Source organism: Xenopus laevis, chromosome 3L, assembly GCF_017654675.1.
Source record: "Xenopus laevis strain J_2021 chromosome 3L, Xenopus_laevis_v10.1, whole genome shotgun sequence".
Classification (NCBI taxonomy): Eukaryota; Metazoa; Chordata; class Amphibia; order Anura; family Pipidae; genus Xenopus; species Xenopus laevis.
The window spans coordinates 130,153,277-130,173,977 of NC_054375.1; the positions used below are offsets into that span (position 1 = coordinate 130,153,277).

Genomic DNA, 20,701 nt, shown 5'->3' on the forward strand with positions numbered 1-20,701 from the left:
ATGTAGCGAACGTCGGAAAAAATGTTCGCGAACATCGCGACAAAAATGCGAACGGTTCGCGAACATCGCGAACCCCATAGACTTCAATGGGAAGGCGAATTTTAAAAGCTAGAAAAGACATTTCTGGCCAGAAAAATGATTTTAAAGTTGTTTAAAGGGTGCAACGACCTGGACAGTGGCATGCCAGAGGGGGATCAAGGGCAAAAATGTTTCTGAAAAATACATTGTTGACACAGCACTGCGTTTTGTGCTGTAAAGGGCAGAAATCACACTATGTCACTCAGGTGATGTTTCTAAACACGGAATGTGAAAAAGCTCACACAGCTAGGTGGCACTTGGTTAAAGACTGGGCAAACAATGCCTGCAAGGGCAACGTATACAGTAGTGGATACGGAATATATTATTGCTGCTGTAAAAACATCACTCAGGTGATGTTTACGGACACGGAATTATTATTGTTATTATTTAGACAGAATGTGAAAAAGCTCACACAGCTAGGTGGCACTTGCATACCTCCCAACTGTCCCTCTTTTGACCACTCAACCCCCTGTCCCTCTTTTGTACTGGAAAGTCCCTCTTTTCTCTGCACTGAACAGCCAGAAAAAAAACAGTTTCTAACTTAATTAGCTTTTGGCAGAGAGCTCAGAACAGCTAACAGGTGCAAATAAGATACTTTGTAACAATTTTTATGAATGATACCGTCAAGTGAGCAAATAATAGTTTTTAATTACTAGTTGCTTGTCACCTCCAGGATGTTCGTCCTGTTGGTGGCAATATTTCTGTAGTGGTGTGTTTAGCAGTCACCGTGCTTGTGCGCACGTGCACGGTGAGGCAGAGGTAATTCAATGTACAGTGAAGTGAACCAAAAAACACTGATTCTGCAGTGTGGGCCCAGTTTTGGTCTACTTTATTGATCACCTGCGGTGACCATAAAAGATGCGATTTTGCCACGTGTACTTTCCTGAAAAATTATGTTTTTTTTGTCGCAGCCACTGAAGCACAGAGGCCAGAAAAAATATGCCATATAAATGCTGAAAATAGTCTTTTTTTTTGTTGCAGCCACTGAAGCACAGAGGCCAGAAAAAATATGCCATATAAATGCTGAAAATAGTCATTTTTTTGGTTGCAGCCACTGAAGCACAGAGACCAGAAAAACTCAGGATTTACCTGTCCAAAAAGTTTTGATTCAAATGAAACCAGTAGGGTTTGCACCCTAGTTTGTAACGGTGGCGGAGGGAGGAGGACGCTAAAGGACAGCTGTGTGTGGAGTCATGCGGCGTGCAGAGAAGGACAGCTGCATGGGGAGTCAGAACAAGTCTTCCGGCGTGCAGTAACCCTCCGAGATCCATGCCTCGTTCATTTTAATAAAGGTCAGGTAATCCACACTTTTGTGACCTAGGCGAGTTCTCTTGTCAGTTACAATCCCTCCTGCTGCACTGAAGGTCCTTTCTGAGAGGACACTTGAGGCGGGGCAAGACAAGAGGTTCATGGCAAATTGTGACAGCTCTGGCCACAGATCAAGCCTGCGCACCCAGTAGTCCAGGGGTTCATCGCTCCTCAGAGTGTCGATATCTGCAGTTAATGCCAGGTAGTCCGCTACCTGCCGGTCGAGGCGTTCTTTGAGGGTGGATCCCGAAGGGTTCTAGCGCTGCCTTGGACTGAAAAACATTTGCATGTCTGACGTTACAGAGTGGCCAAAGTGCATTGTCCTTGCAGGTGCACTCGTGGCAGGATTACTGGCACCTCTGCCCCTGGAATGTTGATGAGTTCCTGAAGTGACATCACCCTTAAAAGCATTGTACAACATGTTTTGCAGGCTGGTTTGTAAATGCAGCATCCTTTCGGACTTGTGGTACGTTGGTAACATTTCTGCCACTTTATGCTTGTACCGAGGGTCTAGTAGCGTTGCGACCCAGTACAGGTCCTTCTCCTTAAGCCTCTTGATACGGGGGTCCTTCAACAGGCATGACAGCATGAAAGACCCCATTCTCACAAGGTTGGATGCAGAGGTATCCATCTCCGCTTCCTCGTTATCAAGGACTACATCATCCATGGTCTCCTCCCCCCAGCCACGTACAAGACCAGGGGTCCCCAAACGGTCACCACAAGCCCCCTGGGAAGCCTGCTCCTGTTGGTCCTCCTCCTCCACAAAGCCACCTTCCTCCTCTGACTCCACTTCTGACACCTCTCCCTGCGTTGCAGCAGGTGCCTGGGCTCGTTCTGGTGATTCCGACCAGAAATCGTGCGCTTCCTGCTCCTCGTCACGCTGGTCTACAGCCTCATCTGTCACTCGTCGCACGGCACGCTCCAGGAAGAAAGCAAAGGGTATTAGGTCGCTGATGGTGCCTTCGGTGCGACTGACCATGTTTGTAACCTCTTCAAAAGGGCGCATGAGCCTGCAGGCATCGCGCATAAGCACCCAGTAACGGGGGAAAAAAATCCCCAGCTCTGCAGATCGAGTCCTACCACCCAGTTCAAACAGGTATTCATTGACGGCTCTTTGTTGTTGCAGCAGACGTTCAAACATGAGGAGCGTTGAATTCCAGCGAGTCTGGCTGTCGCAAATTAAACGCCTAACTGGCATGTTGTACCGCTGCTGAATGTCAGCAAGGCGTGCCATGGCTGTGTAGGAACGTCTGAAATGGGCCGACACCTTCCTGGACTGCCTGAGAATGTCCTGGAATCCTGGGTACTTCGAGATAAAACGTTGGACTATTAAATTCAGAACATGTGCCATGCAGGGCACATGTGTTAAATTGCCCAGTCTCAGTGCTGCCAACAGATTGCTTCCGTTGTCACACACCACTTTTCCGATCTTCAGTTGGTGTGGGGTCAGCCACCGATCGGCCTGTGACTGCAGAGATGACAGGAGTACAGATCCGGTATGGTTTCTGCTTTCCAGGCACGTCATCCCCAAGACAGCATGACAACGGCGTACCTGGCACGTCGAATAGCCTAGGGGGAGCTGGGGGTGCACAGGTGTGGAGGAGGAGGACCCAGCAGCAGAGGAGGAGGAAGCAGAGGAAGAAGACGAGGTAGAGAGCGAAGGAGGAGTAGAGGTGGTGGCAGAACCGCGTGCAATCCGTGGCGGGACACCAACTCCACTGTTGTTGTTGAGCCACGCATTCCCAGCCATAACCAAATTCACCCAGTGGGCAGTGTAGGTGACATACCTGCCCTGACCATGCTTGGAGGACCATGCGTCAGTAGTCATATGGACCTTTGCCCCAACACTAAGTGACAGAGATGCAGTGACTTGGCTCTGCACATGGTGGTACAGGTGTGGTATTCCCTTCTTTGAAAAAAAATTGCGGCTGGGTACCTTCCACTGCGGTGTCCCAATTGCTACAAATTTGCGGAAGGCTTTAGAGTCCACCAGCTGGTATGGTAAAAGCTGGCGGGCTAAGAGTGCAGACAAGCCAGCTGTCAGACGCCGGGCAAGGGGGTGACTCGCAGACATTAGCTTCTTACGCTCAAACATGGCCCTCACAGAAACTTGGCTGGGGGCAGATGACTGGGAACTGGTGGTCAAGGTGGAAGGCGGAGTGGAGGGTGGTTCAGACGGGTCAAGGACAGCAGAGGTAGAGCAGTAAGATGCTGGACCAGAAGGAGGGTGGCTTTTAGTTTGTCTGCTGCCTTTGAGGTGTTGCTCCCATAGTGCTTTGTGCTTGCCGTTCATGTGCCTTCGCATAGAAGTTGTACCTATGTGGGTGTTGGGCTTCCCAAGACTCAGTTTCTGACTGCACTCATTGCAAATTACAACGCTTTTGTCAGAGGCACACACATTAAAAAAATCCCACACTGCTGACCTATTTGAAGCTGGCAATCTGGCGGTAACAGTAGAAGTTGGCGGCAATGGCGGGTGCGTTGGCCGGCTGACCACAGGTGGCGATACATGTTGTTGCCCTACTGTTCCCTGCGAGCTGTCCTCCCTGCTTCTTCTAAGTCTTATTCTCCTCCTGCCTCTCTGACTCTCCGTCTCTCCATCTGAACTATCCTCCGCTTGCTCTCTTCTTCTGGGCACCCACAAAACATCAATCTCCTCATCATCATTCTCCTCAGATGCATCAATTTCTTCTAACAGCTCACAGAAGGAAGCAGCAGCGGGGACCTCCTCATCACTCATTATGTCCATCTCTGTTGTGTTGTCTGCCAGAATTATATCTGGTGTAACGTCCTCATCTCCTTCATCTTCTTCTGCCAATAATGGTTGCGCATCACTCAGTTCAAAAAACTCATGTGTAAATAACTCCTCTGACTCCAGTGAAGAAGGGGCGCCGGTGGTGGAGGAAGTGTTACGTGGGGTGCCCATAGCAGAGGAGGATGAGGATGTTGTGGCAAAGTTAGAAACGGTAGAGGATGGGGTGTGCTTTGTAAGCCAGTCAACTACCTCTTCAGCATTTTGTGAGTTCAGGGTAATTGCCTTTGTAAAACTGGGCAATTTCCTAGGGCCACAGGATAGCATAGCAGCACGGCCCCTAGTGCCTCTGCGTGGCGGCCTGCCTTTGCCTGGCATTTTTTTTAAAACAACAACAACAACAACTCAGGTGGTGTTTCTGGAGACGGTATTATTATTGATATTTAGACAGAATGTGAACAAGCTCACACAGCTAGGTGGCAGTTGTTTGAAGAACACACTGGGCAAACAATGCCTGCAAGGTCAACGTATACACTACAGCAGTGGATACGGAATATATTATTGCTGCTTGAAAAACGTAACTCAGGTGGTGTTTCTGGAGACGGTATTATTATTGATATTTAGACAGAATGTGAACAAGCTCACACAGCTAGCTGGCAGTTGTTTGAAGAACACACTGGGCAAACAATGCCTGCAAGGTCAACGTATACACTACAGCAGTGGATACGGAATATATTATTGCTGCTTGAAAAACGTCACTCAGGTGGTGTTTCTGGAGACGGTATTATTATTGATATTTAGACAGAATGTGAACAAGCTCACACAGCTAGGTGGCAGTTGTTTGAAGAACACACTGGGCAAACAATGCCTGCAAGGTCAACGTATACACTACAGCAGTGGATACGGAATATATTATTGCTGCTTGAAAAACGTCACTCAGGTGGTGTTTCTGGAGACGGTATTATTATTGATATTTAGACAGAATGTGAACAAGCTCACACAGCTAGCTGGCAGTTGTTTGAAAATGAAGAACACACTGGGCAAACAAATTGAAACAATGCCTGCAAGGTCAACGTATACACTACAGCAGTGGATACGGAATATATTATTGCTGCTTGAAAAACGTCACTCAGGTGGTGTTTCTGGAGACGGTATTATTATTGATATTTAGACAGGATGTGAACAAGCTCACACAGCTAGGTGGCAGTTGTTTGAAGAACACACTGGGCAAACAATGCCTGCAAGGTCAACGTATACACTACAGCAGTGGATACGGAATATATTATTGCTGCTTGAAAAACGTCACTCAGGTGGTGTTTCTGGAGACGGTATTATTATTGATATTTAGACAGAATGTGAACAAGCTCACACAGCTAGCTGGCAGTTGTTTGAAAATGAAGAACACACTGGGCAAACAAATTGAAACAATGCCTGCAAGGTCAACGTATACACTACAGCAGTGGATACGGAATATATTATTGCTGCTTGAAAAACTTCACTCAGGTGGTGTTTCTGGAGACGGTATTATTATTGATATTTAGACAGAATGTGAACAAGCTCACACAGCTAGGTGGCAGTTGTTTGAAGAACACACTGGGCAAACAATGCCTGCAAGGTCAACGTATACACTACAGCAGTGGATACGGAATATATTATTGCTGCTTGAAAAACGTCACTCAGGTGGTGTTTCTGGAGACGGTATTATTATTGATATTTAGACAGAATGTGAACAAGCTCACACAGCTAGGTGGCAGTTGTTTGAAGAACACACTGGGCAAACAATGCCTGCAAGGTCAACGTATACACTACAGCAGTGGATACGGAATATATTATTGCTGCTTGAAAAACGTCACTCAGGTGGTGTTTCTGGAGACGGTATTATTATTGATATTTAGACAGAATGTGAACAAGCTCACACAGCTAGCTGGCAGTTGTTTGAAAATGAAGAACACACTGGGCAAACAAATTGAAACAATGCCTGCAAGGTCAACGTATACACTACAGCAGTGGATACGGAATATATTATTGCTGCTTGAAAAACGTCACTCAGGTGGTGTTTCTGGAGACGGTATTATTATTGATATTTAGACAGAATGTGAACAAGCTCACACAGCTAGCTGGCAGTTGTTTGAAGAACACACTGGGCAAATAATGCCTGCAAGTGCACTACTATTGGTGCACTACTATGAAGAACAGCAAACAGCACTGGACACGTTAAAGAACAGTGAGATAAGTAAAATAAAAAAATATATATATATATTAAAAAAAAAAAATTACTCTGGTTGGTGCTGAACTACTAGGAGCAGCACACCAGTCCCACTCCCCAACACAGCTAGACTAATAGCACTGGGCTCTTATAGTAGCAAAGTAAAAAACAAAAAGAAAATAAAAGCAGTCCTTACAAGGACTATTGGGTTACAGGCAGCAGTCAGCAGATGAGATCAGAAGCAGTGCCCACAGCAGCTACATACAGAGCACTGCAGTAGAAGGTAGATTACTAGCCAGCAAAGCTACCTAACCTAAAATGTCCCTCAAATCCCTGCAGAGTTCTGTCCCTACAATACAGAGCAGTATCAAGTAGATTACTAGCCAGCAAAGTTACTATCAACTGTCCCTCAAATCACTAACAGCTCTCTCCCTACACTAGCTCTTCCAAGCACACACAGGCAGAATGAAAAAACGCTGCAGGGCTTCAGTTTATATATGGAAGGGGAGTGGTCCAGGGGGTGTGGGGGTGGTCCAGGAGGGAGAGCTTCCTGATTGGCTGCCATGTATCTGCTGGTATGGGGTGAGAGGGCAAAAATAAGCGCCAGCGAACCCAAATTGGCGAACGTCGCGCGACGTTCACGAACATTCGGCGGACGCGAACACCCGATGTTCGCGCGAACTAGTTCGCGGGCGAACAGTCCGCGACATCCCTAGATAGATACCTGAAGTAATAGTAGGAGGGATAAGGTTTCTCACACCTTCACCCCTTCCAATGATGGTTAAAGGAGAACTACAGCCTAACTAGAGAAGTAGGCTAGAAATGTTGTACATTATGTTTTGTGTGTCTATACCAGCTCAAGGCAACCACAGCCCTTTAGCAGTAAAGATCTGTGTCTCCAAAGATGCCCCAGTAGCTCCCCATCTTCTTTTCTGCTAAATCACTGCATATGATCTGTGCTGCTGTCACTTAGGTACCCACTCACAATATACAGTACACATAGAATAGAAATGTCACAATATAAGACTGATTAGTAATTAATACAGATAATTACTACATGGCAGCACAGAAACCAGTGCAAATAGCATCAGAATTTAATAATCAGCCCTGTAGCATCAGCTTATATTACAGGTCAACCTCATTTTCTGCTGGATATTTAGTGACGACCCCTAAGCTTAGCTTCTCAACAGCTGCTCAGAGCCCACTGAGCATGTGAGTGTCACAGACACTTTCCAAGATGGTGACCCCCTGTGACAAGTTTGAAGTCCTGGATCATTGCTGCTGTTGAGAAACTGAAACTTTAGGCTGGTGCAATACATTCAGTATATAAAATATAGCATTTTTAGTCATATTCATTTTTAGAGGTTAGTTCTCCTTTAAGCCAGCCAGGGACTGTGACTATTTCACAGGTGGAAGGGGAAGCTTTTGTCCCTCAGTAGTTGTCCAGGGGTGTCTAGTTTTTCTAGTTTTTAAAAATGCAAGTCAACATGTGATCACTCTCTTTGAACCCGACTTGTTGGAGGAGCTGGTTGGTGCTGGAGGAACTTGAGGTGGAGGTTGGCTTCATTAGACAGTTTTAGAAAAGATCTGGCTATTAAAAGAGCAGCCAGAAGCAACAACGAGGAGACCAAAAGGGTTAGTACCCTGGTGCCACCCACAAATATACCGACTCAAATAGTTAGGCTCATGAGTAGGAGATTCCTGGAGTAAAGCTGAAATAATCTGCTGTGGGGACTAATTTATCTGTAAGTGAGTCCTATCGTTGGGTTGTTGCCAATACTATGTCTGTGTAACATCCTTATGTAAATGACACTGAAGTATCTATGAAGTGATTGAACATTGTACAATCTGAACAGTATCGCCATAAAGAATTATCATTTGTTGCAAGAACCACTGGCGCCAAAGATATTGAGAGATCAAATTGTGTGTGTCTATGGTTAACCCATCCTCTACCACTACAGCAAGGGCCCACCTGAGAGAAACGGTCCCATGTAACACGGGTTCTACTGGGAGTTGTGACTTTTTCAGCTAAGTTCAACATCTGCAGCTAATACAAAGTGGGAGCACCCCATCTTCTACATAGTACATTGGTCTGCACCATTATGTACCCTTTGAAAGTGAACAAAAGCCATCTGTATATGATGTTAAGCATTTCCATGGGAATATCTTCTAATAGCAGTTATCAGGGAAATGAACAACACAACAGGAGCAGGTGGTTGTGGTAGTAGCTGGAGTCTCCTACTCTCAGGCAGCTTTGTGAGCAAGGGATGTCTGGAAGGTCACTACTATTCAAATAAATTCTTGTAGGTTTCTACATGCTTTACATCCAAAGCAAGGCAACTGTTGCCTCACAAGGTAACAGCATGTAGTTTGGGGTTTTAGGTTTGGGAAAAATAAAAGCAAGCAGTGCACTCCTCTCAAAGAACAAACATTGCCTACACCACCTCTTCTTTAAAGCACCTTTGGGATCATGTAAAAACCAGATGCAGTAACCCATAGCAACCAATCAGCAGGTAGCATTTACTGGCCGCCTACTTAAAAGCAAGCATCTTATTGGTTGAACCTGTAGCGACCAATCAGCTGGTAGCATTTACTGGTCACCAGCAGGGTTACTGCATCTGGGCCATTTACTTTTAGTAGGCTTTGGCTTGTTGACGTCTTAAAGGGCATGCAAAGTCTAAAATAGAATAACTAAATATAAACATGAACTTACTGCACCACAAGCCTAATCAAACAAATAATTTATGCTTTCAAAGTTGGCTACAGGGGGTCACCATTTTGTAACTTTGTTATACATCTTTGCAAGACTAAGACTGTGCACATGCTCAGTGTGGTCTGGGCTGCTTAGGGATCGTCATAAACAAAGCTGCTTGAGTTCTGCATGGCTGGGAAGTAAGGCGGGGGCTCCCCCTGCTGTACATAAGTATGATTGTTTCCCTGCTCAGCAGTTAGGGACCGTCTGACAATTCCTATCCACAGCAGTAAATGAAGGGAGAATTTCACTGCATACAGTCAGGTTTCTTATAAAAATGGTACATATTTTTTAATTAAAGTATATTGGAGATAGGTTTCTTTTTCATTAAAGAAAGTAAAAATGGGATTTTATTTTTTTTGCCTTTACATGCCCTTTAAATCCAGCAGTGCAGAGGTTAACATGCAGTGGAGACCACTTAATACCGCTAAGCCCAGTGGGCTGCAGATGAGATGTGCTTAACGTCAGAGGGTGGGAGCAAGCCTTGAATGGTTTATGTCAGTGATTAGCTGGGGTATAATTCTCTATTTGGCTTGGCATCTTCCCAGGGTATGACCTCACCGCTGTATGGATTTAACTCTGAAACAAAAAGAATTCCTGCCTTTGATTCACAGTTTGATTCCCTTACACAAAGATATATGGCTTACTGCATGTAGATGTACTCGTATCCATTTGCATACACATCTGGCATTTGTTAGGGCAAGCTAATGCTGGTCTTTTCAATTAATGGCCAGAAATAGAACAAAGCTCTTTCTCAGGCGCAGGTGATTCAAAGAAATATAATAGGTTACGTCATAGTGATCTAAGGATTTACGTGAAATAGTAACATACAGCAGCACCTAAGGAATAAAAAAATACAGGTATGGGATCCATTATCCAGAAAGCTCCGAACTACAGTACGGGAAGGCCATTTCCCATAGTCTTCATTAAAGGGCATGTAAAGTGTAAAATAGAATAAGGCTAGAAATGCTGTATTTTGTATACTAAATATAAACATGAACTTACTGCACCACAAAGCCTAATCAAACAAATAATTTATGCTTTCAAAGTTGGCTACAGGGGGTCACCATCTTGTAACTTTGTTATACATCTTTGCAAGACTAAGACTGTGCACATGCTCAGTGTGGTCTGGGCTGCTTAGGGATCGTCATAAACAAAGCTGCTTGAGTTCTGCATGGCTGGGAAGTAAGGCGGGGGCTCCCCCTGCTGTACATAAGTATGATTGTTTCCCTGCAGCAGTTAGGGACCGTCTGACAATTCCTATCCACAGCAGTAAATGAAGTGAGAATTTCACTGCATACAGTCAGGTTTCTTATAAAAACAGTACACATTTTTTAATTAAAGTATATTGGAGATAGGTTTCTTTTTCATTAAAGAAAGTAAAAATGGGATTTTATTTTTTTGCCTTTACATGCTTTTTAAAGTCAGATAATTAAAAGTTTTTTTTAATTATTCCCTTTATTTGTGGTATTAAAGCAGTACCTTGTTCTTGATCCCAACTAAGATATATTTAATCCTTATTAGAAGCAAAACAATTCTATTGGGTTTAAGTCATGTTTAAATAATTTTTTAGTAGACTTAAGGTATGGAGATCCAAAACGCGTCAGGCAATGTGGTTCCTGTTCTTTCTGCCCCATGTTTTTAATGGCCTGAAATAGAAGATGAAATTTAAAAACATAGCTTTCATGAAGGAGGTGCGGGTCTGTCTTTTGTATTTTAAGGTATGGAGATGCAAATTGCAGAAAGATCTCTTATCCAGAAAATCCCAGGTCCCAAGCATTCTGAGTGACAGGTCCCATACCTGTACTCAAATTCAACAGCAGCAATCATGGTGGTTTCATGACTGATACAAAAGGCAATCAGGACTCGTTTCAGGGAAGACAAAAGAATCCTTTGCCCCTATTTGTAGCTGGGGCCCCTTGGACCTTGGCAGGATTATAAAGGGCGTGTTATGATGTTACAGTATAACTAAAGGTCACCGAGATCCACAGTCAAATCTGTTTCAGGAACCCAAAATAAAAGAATATTTAAACTTGAAAAATATCTCGTTGGGACCCAACTGTTGTTCACAACGCGTTTCACTAAGGCGCCTTAGCTCCCAGAAGCCTTGTGGTCACTGCTCCTCAATATTTGAACTAACTTGACCCCTATTTTGCGAGATTATTCAATTCTTTTTACACTTTGCTCAACAATCTATAACCACGGCCAATAGCAGTTTGTCAACACGCAGGATTTAATAAAGAGTAAGTGGCTGCAGAAACATTTAAAACTTAGATATGTGAAGCCAGCTGCTAAATATCTGTGCTTTGGGGTCTTGCCAGTAGTTCATAAGTGTACCACCGCTCACAGGTACACGGAATCATTCAAGACAAGACCTTTTTTTGTTCCTGTGCCCCATTAAAAGCAGTGTGTCGCCTTTAAATTCTGTGCGGAGCAATGAGCAAATGCACAGGGACCTACATAAGTGCAGGGGAGCGGATTATATTTCACATCTTGGATCCATTCTCCCCAAATAACCAGAATACTTTGCAAAGTTAGATATGGTAATTTCTGTTCACAGCTGTTTCAACGCGTTTCACTAAGGTGCCAAAAGTATTTCTGTTCAAGCCAAAGGATACACAAAGAACTGGATTCCCTGCCAAAATATATCTGGCTCTGAGATGCTGTCAGGCACTTTGGGGCAGGCTTACCTGGGGTCATTTATTAAGGGGCTGCAAAGTCGATTTGCAAAACCAACATTTTTTCCAAGTATGCTGTAATTTTGCATGGATGATTGGGAATGTGTGTGCAGTACAGAGTGATAAAATGCCACCACAAAGATGGCAGCCATTGGTACATGTTTTTTAAAGCTACATAACTGTGGGAAATATATTTCAACATTTGCCTTCGGCGGGTTTGGAATGCCAACTAGTATTCAGTTACTAGGGCTTAAAGGTGGTGTAAACCCAAAAAAATAAACTTTCTTCGAGCATTTTGGCAATTTATATATGTACATTTTGTTTTTAGCAGTTTCTGAGATATTTGCATGTTTTGACTGCTAATAGCAGACTTTTGGTTCAACTGGGAGTCAGTGATCCATGGGTTAAATCAATGCAGGAAGTGCATATGTACAGAGGCAATTAGGGTCCCTGGCTCTCAGAGTAATTTGAAGCTGAAAGCCTGCTAATAACAGTCTAAAACTGAAATTGCAAATTGAAAAAGTGCTCAGACCCACGCTCATTCTAATGGGTTTAGATGCCCTTTAATTATCCAGGGCTTTAGGAATTTAAAAATGGAAGATGAATAGGGCTTGACTATAAAGTTAAACAATAAGGATAATAATGAAACTGAACACAGACAACATTAAAGGTTATAGGTTGGAAAGTGGCAGAGAAAGAAATGTAATTTAAAAAAAATGAGAATACCAGTTAAAAAGTTTTTTGAACAGGTTTAATGTACTTCCACTTCATGGAAAGTTGAACTTCCCCTTTAACAAAATGGCAGCTGCAAAGAAAGCTAGCTTATTCTAGTAAAAGACAGGTTTCGCTGTCGCTGTATAAAATTCAGATACAGTTGAAATGCATTTTAAAAGTATTTAGTACTGCGTCTGCTTGTTTTTGTAAGAATCAGTCATAAACTGATAAAAGGGGCAGACCTGGGGGGCTAGTGTAAGCAGGAGAGCTGAAAAGTCTCATAGCAGGACAGGCTCATAATGTGGGCTTACAGCAGTTATATTTTTATAAGATGCTGCTTTTCTTTACTAAAGTATCAGTAAGGGTCGATGGAAAATGACCGGATCAGATTGGTGATAGGTAACCATTCTAATAGACCTCCAATGTAATTCTATCACCAAGGTATTTCAAAGGGGTGGTTCGCCTTTAAGTTAGCTTTGAGTATGTTATAGAAAGTTCAATTCCTAGCAACTTTGCAATTGGTCTTCATTATTCATATGTTATACTTCAGGGGCCAGAAGTGGGGCGCGAACACTCCCGTACTGGGCCGCCGAGCCCAGTGCGAAAAAACGCCGGTGCGTCCAAATTTGCTGCCGACCCCCAGCGACCCTTGCCCCAACCCTTCCCCCGACCCCGCTGATCCCGCCGACCCCACCCCCTGGTCCTCGGGAAAAAAAAATGTGGCACCGGTTCCCTGGTCCAAAAAAGGTTGGGGACCCCTCTTATACTTTATAAGTTATTTGCCTTTTTCTTCTGACTTTTTCCAGCTTTCTAATGGGGGTCGCTGACCCCATCTAAAAACAAATGTTCTGTAAGTCACCGCATTTATTGTTCTTGCTACTTTTTATTACACATCTTTCTATTCAGGCCTCTCCTATTTATATTCCAGTCTCTTATTCAAATCAATGCATGGTCGCTAGGGCAGCCAGACTGCTGAAATTGCAAATCTGAGAGCTGCTGAATAAAAAGCTAAATAACTCAAAAACCAAAAATAATACAAAATGAAAACCAATTGCAAATTGTCTCAGAATATCACTCTCTACATCATACTAAAAGTTATCTCAAAGGTGAACGACACCTTTAATAAGAAATCTAACTTCAAAGACCAAAACACAGACACACCTATCCAAGAGGAGATGGTAATTTCAATCAATAGTCAAAATATCCACAGCAAGAAAAGCATTTGAGTTACTGTGCCCCTTGTTCCTCTTGTATTAAGAACAGAATGATTTCTCTAATTTGGCTGTCTGGCAGCTTGCATTCGCTGCATTGCTGCAAATCATGTCATGTCATCAGCTACAATATTATGGCTGGTTCACTATTAAGGCTGACACTGTACATGAAGCTACACATTTCCGATGCGACTCCTCTGAATCCGCTACAACCCACAAATACAAAGCAACTGATCTTCCCAACCCATATGTACTCAACTATATCTGTTCATTTGATCTGCTGTGACCCTGGAGCATTACTACACATACATTACATGGCACAGACAGAGGCAAGCCATATATCGCCTTTATAAAGATGGAGCGGTGCCAAGTCTAATATTTGTGTCTAAAATGGCATTTTCTTTTGCTAAATCTACAAGCTGCCAAGACCAATTTACCACCCTTTATGCTTATTCTATGGCAGCCAAAGTTGGTATTAGTGGCGACAAAATGAGTCCCAGACAGGAAGAGTAGCAGTCTCCGAGCACATTCAAGTATCTGCTAAATCTGCTAGGGAGAAAAAAATCAGTTAAATCCTCCACGAGCACAGCTGGCAAATCATTGCAACTAGGAAGCAGCAGACTCCGGCTAATACTCAGCTGAAGCTGAAAAACAGCTGCTTCAGCCATTTATTTTCCATGCCTTGAGCTATGGGCCGAGTGCAATCAGCAGCATACACGTACAATAGGAAGGACTAAAGGGGATCATTCAGTGGTCTGTTGTGCACTAACAGGATTCACTTTTTTTATCACCAGTGAAACTTGAAAGAAACACATATAGAAGGAGCTTGGGTGCTGTACTGATCCAAAGCCACATTCAATGTTAAGTATCTGTGTTTGTGCTGGGTAAGGTAATTCAGGGCTATGGCATATTCTCAGCATCCTTTGGTTAATTCAAGTGTACCATCCATTTGTTCTAAAAATACAATGTCATACATTATGAGAAGCTATGAGATGAAAATCAGTGACATGTATACCTTTAAGCATCACCCTATCAAAAGCAGAAGTGTCTGAGATGTTGAAAGCTCTGTAGTCCTTAATTGGGTGTCTTCACTTAAAGGGCAGCATGGTGGTTCATGGGTTAGCTCCACTACCTTGAAATGCTGGGGTCCTGTCTTATACCTTGCAATACTGTGGTCCTGTGCCACTGTCGTGTAATACTGGGATCCTGTGCCACGACCTTCAGATACTGGGGTTCTTTCCACTACCATGCAGTGCTGGAACCCTGTGCCACTACCTTGCATTGCTTAGGTCCTGTGCCGCCACCTTGCATTAATGGGGTCCTGTACCACCACCTTGCAATACTGGGGTCATATGCCGCCACCTTGCAATACTGGGGCTCTGTGCCACTACCTTGCAATACTGGGGTCATATGCCACCACCTTGCAATACTGGAGTTCTCTGTCACCACCTTGCAATACTGGGATTCTTTCCACTACCATGCAATGCTGGGGTCCTGGGCCACTTCCTTGCAATGCTGGGGTCCTGTGCCACTCCCTTGCAATGCTGGGGTCCTGTGCCACTCCCTTGCAATGCTGGGGTCCTGGGCCACTACCATTCAGTGCTGGGGTCCTGTGCAACTTCCTTGCAATGCTGAGGTCCTGGGCCACTACCTTACAGTGCTGAGGTCCTGTGCCACTGATTTGACTAATAGGGAAAGCTTCATGTTGGACAGCAGAGATCTCACCCCAGCTTTTCTGAGTCTATCACTGTAAAGGGGATGTTGGAGCTCATGGATTTGAATAAAGAAAGTTTCATTATTGAAGCAAGGACAATATAAAATCCAGGTCTTTTAGCTGGTTCCTAAAGGGGTTGGCTAGAGCAACAGTTCCTTAGATGACTTTTTCAGAAACATAGTGAGCATCGCGGATGGATAGAGGTCATTGCACTGTAACAATATTAAGTAATAGCCTAGCTGTCTGACAAAATGATCTTCATTCCATCAGGACTTTCATTAGAGTTCTTTCCTAAACACATAAGAAATGCTTTATCTTAACCCCCCCCCCCCACGAACAAACTTGGAATTGTGCAAGATGCTGACATGAGGCCAATATCAGACAGAGAGGCGCAAATCATATATCAACGTGTCAGATACAGAGAAATTGAGCATATTTTTCATGATTGCCCTTGGGCCGGCTGTGGCCGTCGCACTCGTTTAACTGGCCTGGCACTCATAAGGTTAAACTATGTTAAACCATGAGTCGGAAACAACTGCTACGGCAATTTAAATGAGCAATTTGCATTTATTTTTTGTGTGAGTTACTGAGCATTTAATTGAAAGCCTTCTCGTCACTTGCAAAAACAGATATAGGGATAAATATATTGTGCAAATTTTGCATTTGGTGCAGCCAGCTAACAAATGCATTATCATTGGTTAGTTAATACATGTGTGAATTAGTCAATTAACGCATGAAAGTATAAATCAACACTTACTTGTCCAAAACAAAGTACAGGTCAAAACCTCCATAGCAAGAAGGGTTGCCGCCTTGTCCAGGAGAGCTCTGTGCATCACAAAGGAATAGCAATGCTGTAAGGAGCAATGGGATGAGGACAGAGCATGATCTGCACCGCTCAGCCATAGTTATTCCAAGTACAGATCCTTGACAAGATACGCCGGTGCTCTATTTTCTACCCCAAACCATACAAAAGGGACTGTCCTGGCTTCTTCTTCTTCTTTTCTCTCTGAGCAACTTTCTGCTGGGGTTTTTAATTTCACTGTCCTAGTCCCTCTCTGCACATTTGTTCTCTTGAGTTTTGCATCACATTTGCATGCCGCTGGAAGGAGCCACTGCTGTGCTCTCTTTAATGGGATGAAAAGTTATTCCTGGAAACTTGCTTTGTCTAAGCTTTTATTTTTTTTCACCAATCCCCCCCTCTCAACAAAGAAACAACAGTATAAATCCTGACATCTTGTGGGGAGAGAGTAGAATGCAGGCTCTAATAATCTACATTTCTACATTTTATCCATTCCAGGACCCATAGTTCATTCAGGTTTAAGAAAGACAACAATCCGTCGAGCTCAACCACTAAAAATATACATACCTACAGGACTGTATTTATATATAGGCACCCGAGGGCCTGTGTTTAGGAAGGCAGCTTTTGGGGGGCAGTCCTCGAGTGCCTATATTTGAAACATTTTTTCAACCTAATTGAAAAAATCCCCCTCACCTTGGGGTTGTGGGGTAGAGGGCGCAGTGTCGGACGGAGCTCAGGAAGTGACATTTCCATGAAAGTGACATCACAATCACTGTGAGTGTGACTTCATTTTACACATGGGGGGGTGCTGTATGGTCCAGTGCTTAGGATGACACTGGAACTTAATACATCCCTGCACACCTATATATACCCATACTTACTCACACACACACACACATATATATATATATATATATATATATATATATATATATATATATATATATATATATATAGTAATCCGAATAGGTGCACTCTGGAAACAAAATCAAATGCCTGGGTGCTAGGAAATATCTCAATTGTATAGAAGAGCTGAGTCCAGCACACACACAGGTGTTTAAAGTGAAACATATCAGATGGTTTATTCAATGCTTTGGCTCCACCAGAGAACCATTCTCAGGAATTCCAAATTGATCACCACTTCCAAATTATGTAAAGGTCCCTTATATGGAAAACCCCAGGTGTCGAACATTCTGCATAACAGGTCCCATACCTGTACTTCACACAGCAAATGAATAAGCAGTGGAATGTTTCATCTCTCTTACCAAACCCCGTTTCATTTGAGTGAAAATTATACATATTTATATTATCTAGGTATTTATAAGGTATTTATAAGGCTTTATTCTGTTTTTGCACAGACATGGGGCATATGTTAAGACTCACCTTAATATCCTGATAGTTCTGCCCCAACCACATGATATGGAGCTGAACAGAAATGTAATTAGAGATTATAATACAGAGATTCTCAGAAGGGCCTCATGGTAATTAATGGCAGCCCATGTTGCATGTTTCATGTTCCATTTTCCCTCCCCCTATAATTTACACATCAAATATATTTATCCACACCCTTCACACATCCCTCAGTTGATTTTCTCCTCTACTCATTTGCTCCTCACATTCTCAAGACACAAGTCAATTTTGGGAGTGCACCTTGAAAGGACAACTCTCTAGCTACAGAATTGTGGCCTGCAATTCCTGCTCCTACCTTGTAGGTGGCATTAAATCTCAAAGCATGTTTAGCTTTTATGATACATTACAATAAGTGCAGTTGAGGTCCTACACATTTCCCCGCAGTTAGTTGTACATAAAACATACTGGCATCAAAATGCTCTCCTCTATAGTTCCGCTTGTGCTCCCGGCCTCCCGTTCTGAATCCAGCACAGTTGCACCTAATGACACAAAGGAACCCTGGAGCTATCACCACTTACAGACCAGGCAGTTCCCTGATCACCCTGCTTCAACGGTGCAGCAAAGTTGCACCTCAAAAATAAGGAGTGAAGGTTTCTTGTACAACAAACACCAGAAATGGCGTCAACCGGACTCTGATTTACAATAAAAAAGCACAACTGTGTTAATTGTGATGCATCTGTCTTAATTGATCCAGGTGTTATGCCCCTTGTATGATTTTGGAATTCTGGGAAAAAATACTCCATTATGGTAAAAAAAAGGCAATTGCTCTTTTCTCACTGCATGTCTGCTTGTAAATGACCTGTTATATACTTGTTTGCTAGAACGTGTGGCTTGATCAGAATTGTTGATAATGTTCATTCTTTACTTCCAAGACGTGCAATACAGATCAGTGGGATAATTGGGTTCATACATGTATCAGATCTGTTACCCTTGAACCCGTTATCCAGAAATTTCCAAATTACTGAAAGGCCGTCTCCCATAGACTCCATTATAAACAAAGTAGACAGTGTGGAGATCCAAATTATGGAAAGACCCCTTATCCAGAAACCCCCCTGAGAATTTGGGATAACAGGTCTCATACCTGTACATCAGGCTTTCCCAATACTCCATATGTCTGCAGTAAAGAGGAGCCCAATCCATACATTTTGGACAAATGATGAATCACTTACGATGCAGGTTTTCTGGTGCTGACTTTTCATTTAATATATTCATGGATTCTAATTCAGTTCTTCCAAAATCATTCACTTTTCAGAGATATAAATCAGCGGCCCCCAACCTTTTTTGGCCCGGGGACCAGGGGGGGGAGTGTCGGGGGGATTTGGGAGGGATTGAAGGGGTTGGGAGGAGGCCGGGAGGGGTCAGCGTCCAATTCAGGCTTAATTGGACTCTAGGCTCGGTGGCCCAGTTCAAGACTGTCAGCGGCCTGGCAGCTGGGGACCCCTGATGTAAGTGATGTAAAAATTTGATATTTTGGACTATAAATGCCAAACCAACTGAATAGGAAATATACAGAGAAGACCCTAACACCCTTATTTAGCACATGTTTTGAGTCCACATGTCAAGTACAGTTTAATCCATCATGAACGAAACACAGATGTTCTCCTTTAAACACCCGACTTCAAAGCAGATATCAATCCCGGCCCAGGCATTGGGGCAGCACAATGCTTAGTTCCAGCAAAAGGAACTGAGCATTTGAAAAAAGCAACACAATAAATCTCTGATATGACCAGGAAGAGGGAGAGACACGGGGCTAGTGGAGTGCTGGCTAACACTGTGATGCACAGTCCCCTAAGGCACCGGAATCTTTGGTATGTGTTATATCCATCTTGTACATCAGGGATCTCTACTCTGAGCACTCCAGCTGATGCTGGACTATATATTCTAGCACCTGTGGGATGCTGAGATCTGTAGTTCACCAACAAATAGACATTCATGGGAAGAAGACCCCTGCTGTAAGTGATGTTTATCAAAATCATTCCTTGACTGGTGTTGGTATCTCCTGAACAGCTGGAACTGCTTTGCTATGTAATGGTATGTGCTGCTGGCAGCTGGAGGTTCTTTGTAGACAAAAACACACTGGTAAACTGGCTAATAAGAAAGTTATATGGGAGATGCCAGAGATGTCTTTAGAGAGTTCAAGCAGGGGTAATTCTGCCGGACATAGTAGGTCTCAAAGAGAACAGACAAAGAGAGTAATACACAGACTGTACAGATAACACTGCACACCTATAGCAGTGGGATAATAGTAGTCTCTGGGAAGGGACTGCGACTGTGGGATAGCAGGTATAGTAGGGAGAGAAGGTTCCTATAATAATAGTCTTTGGGAAGGGAGTGTGACTGTGGGATAGCAGGTATAGTAGGGAGAGATGGTGCCTATAGTAACAGTGGGATAATAGTCTCTGGGAAGGGACTGCGACTGTGGGATAGCAGGTATAGTAGGGAGAGATGGTGCCTATAGTAACAGTGGATAATAGTCTCTGGGAAGGGAGTGTGACTGTGGGATAGCAGGTATAGTAGGGAGAGATGGTGCCTATAGTAACAGTGGGATAATAGTCTCTGGGAAGGGACTGCGACTGTGGGATAGCAGGTATAGTAGGGAGAGATGGTGCCTATAGTAACAGTGGATAATAGTCTCTGGGAAGGGAGTGTGACTGTGGGATAGCAGGTATAGTAGGGAGAGATGGTGCCTATAGTAACAGTGGGATAATAGTCTCTGGGAAGGGACTGCGACTGTGGGATAGCAGGTATAGTAGGGAGAGAAGGTTCCTATAATAATAGTCTTTGGGAAGGGACTGTGACCATGGGATAGCAGGTATAGTAGGGAGAGATGGTGTCTATAGTAGCAGTGGGAAATTAGTCCCTGGCAAGGGAGTGTGACTGTGGGATAGCAGGTATAGTAGGGAGAGATGGTGCCTATAGTAACAGTGGGATAAAATTCTCTGGGAAGGGACTGTGGCTGTGGGCAGGGGCGCTCCTCCAGTGAGGTGAGTTGATCCACTCGCCTCTCCTGGTGACTAAGAGCCAAATTTCCAGTTTTCAACCCAGAAATTCGTCTCTTCTAGTGCAGAGAGCGCAATTT

The 20,701-nt window shown here is 43.7% G+C and overlaps 1 protein-coding gene across 1 annotated transcript in view; it reads right to left on the bottom strand.

The window, feature by feature from the left end:
- antxr1.L (ANTXR cell adhesion molecule 1 L homeolog) overlaps positions 1–16,632 on the bottom strand; it is a 110,304-nt gene extending 93,672 nt beyond the window's left edge. Inside the window, exon 1 of the mRNA XM_018253412.2 lies at positions 16,171–16,632. Coding sequence (XP_018108901.1) covers positions 16,171–16,316 — 146 coding nt within the window. The 5' untranslated portion in view covers positions 16,317–16,632. The remainder of the gene's footprint in view (positions 1–16,170) is intronic.
- Positions 16,633–20,701: the final 4,069 nt, after the last annotated feature.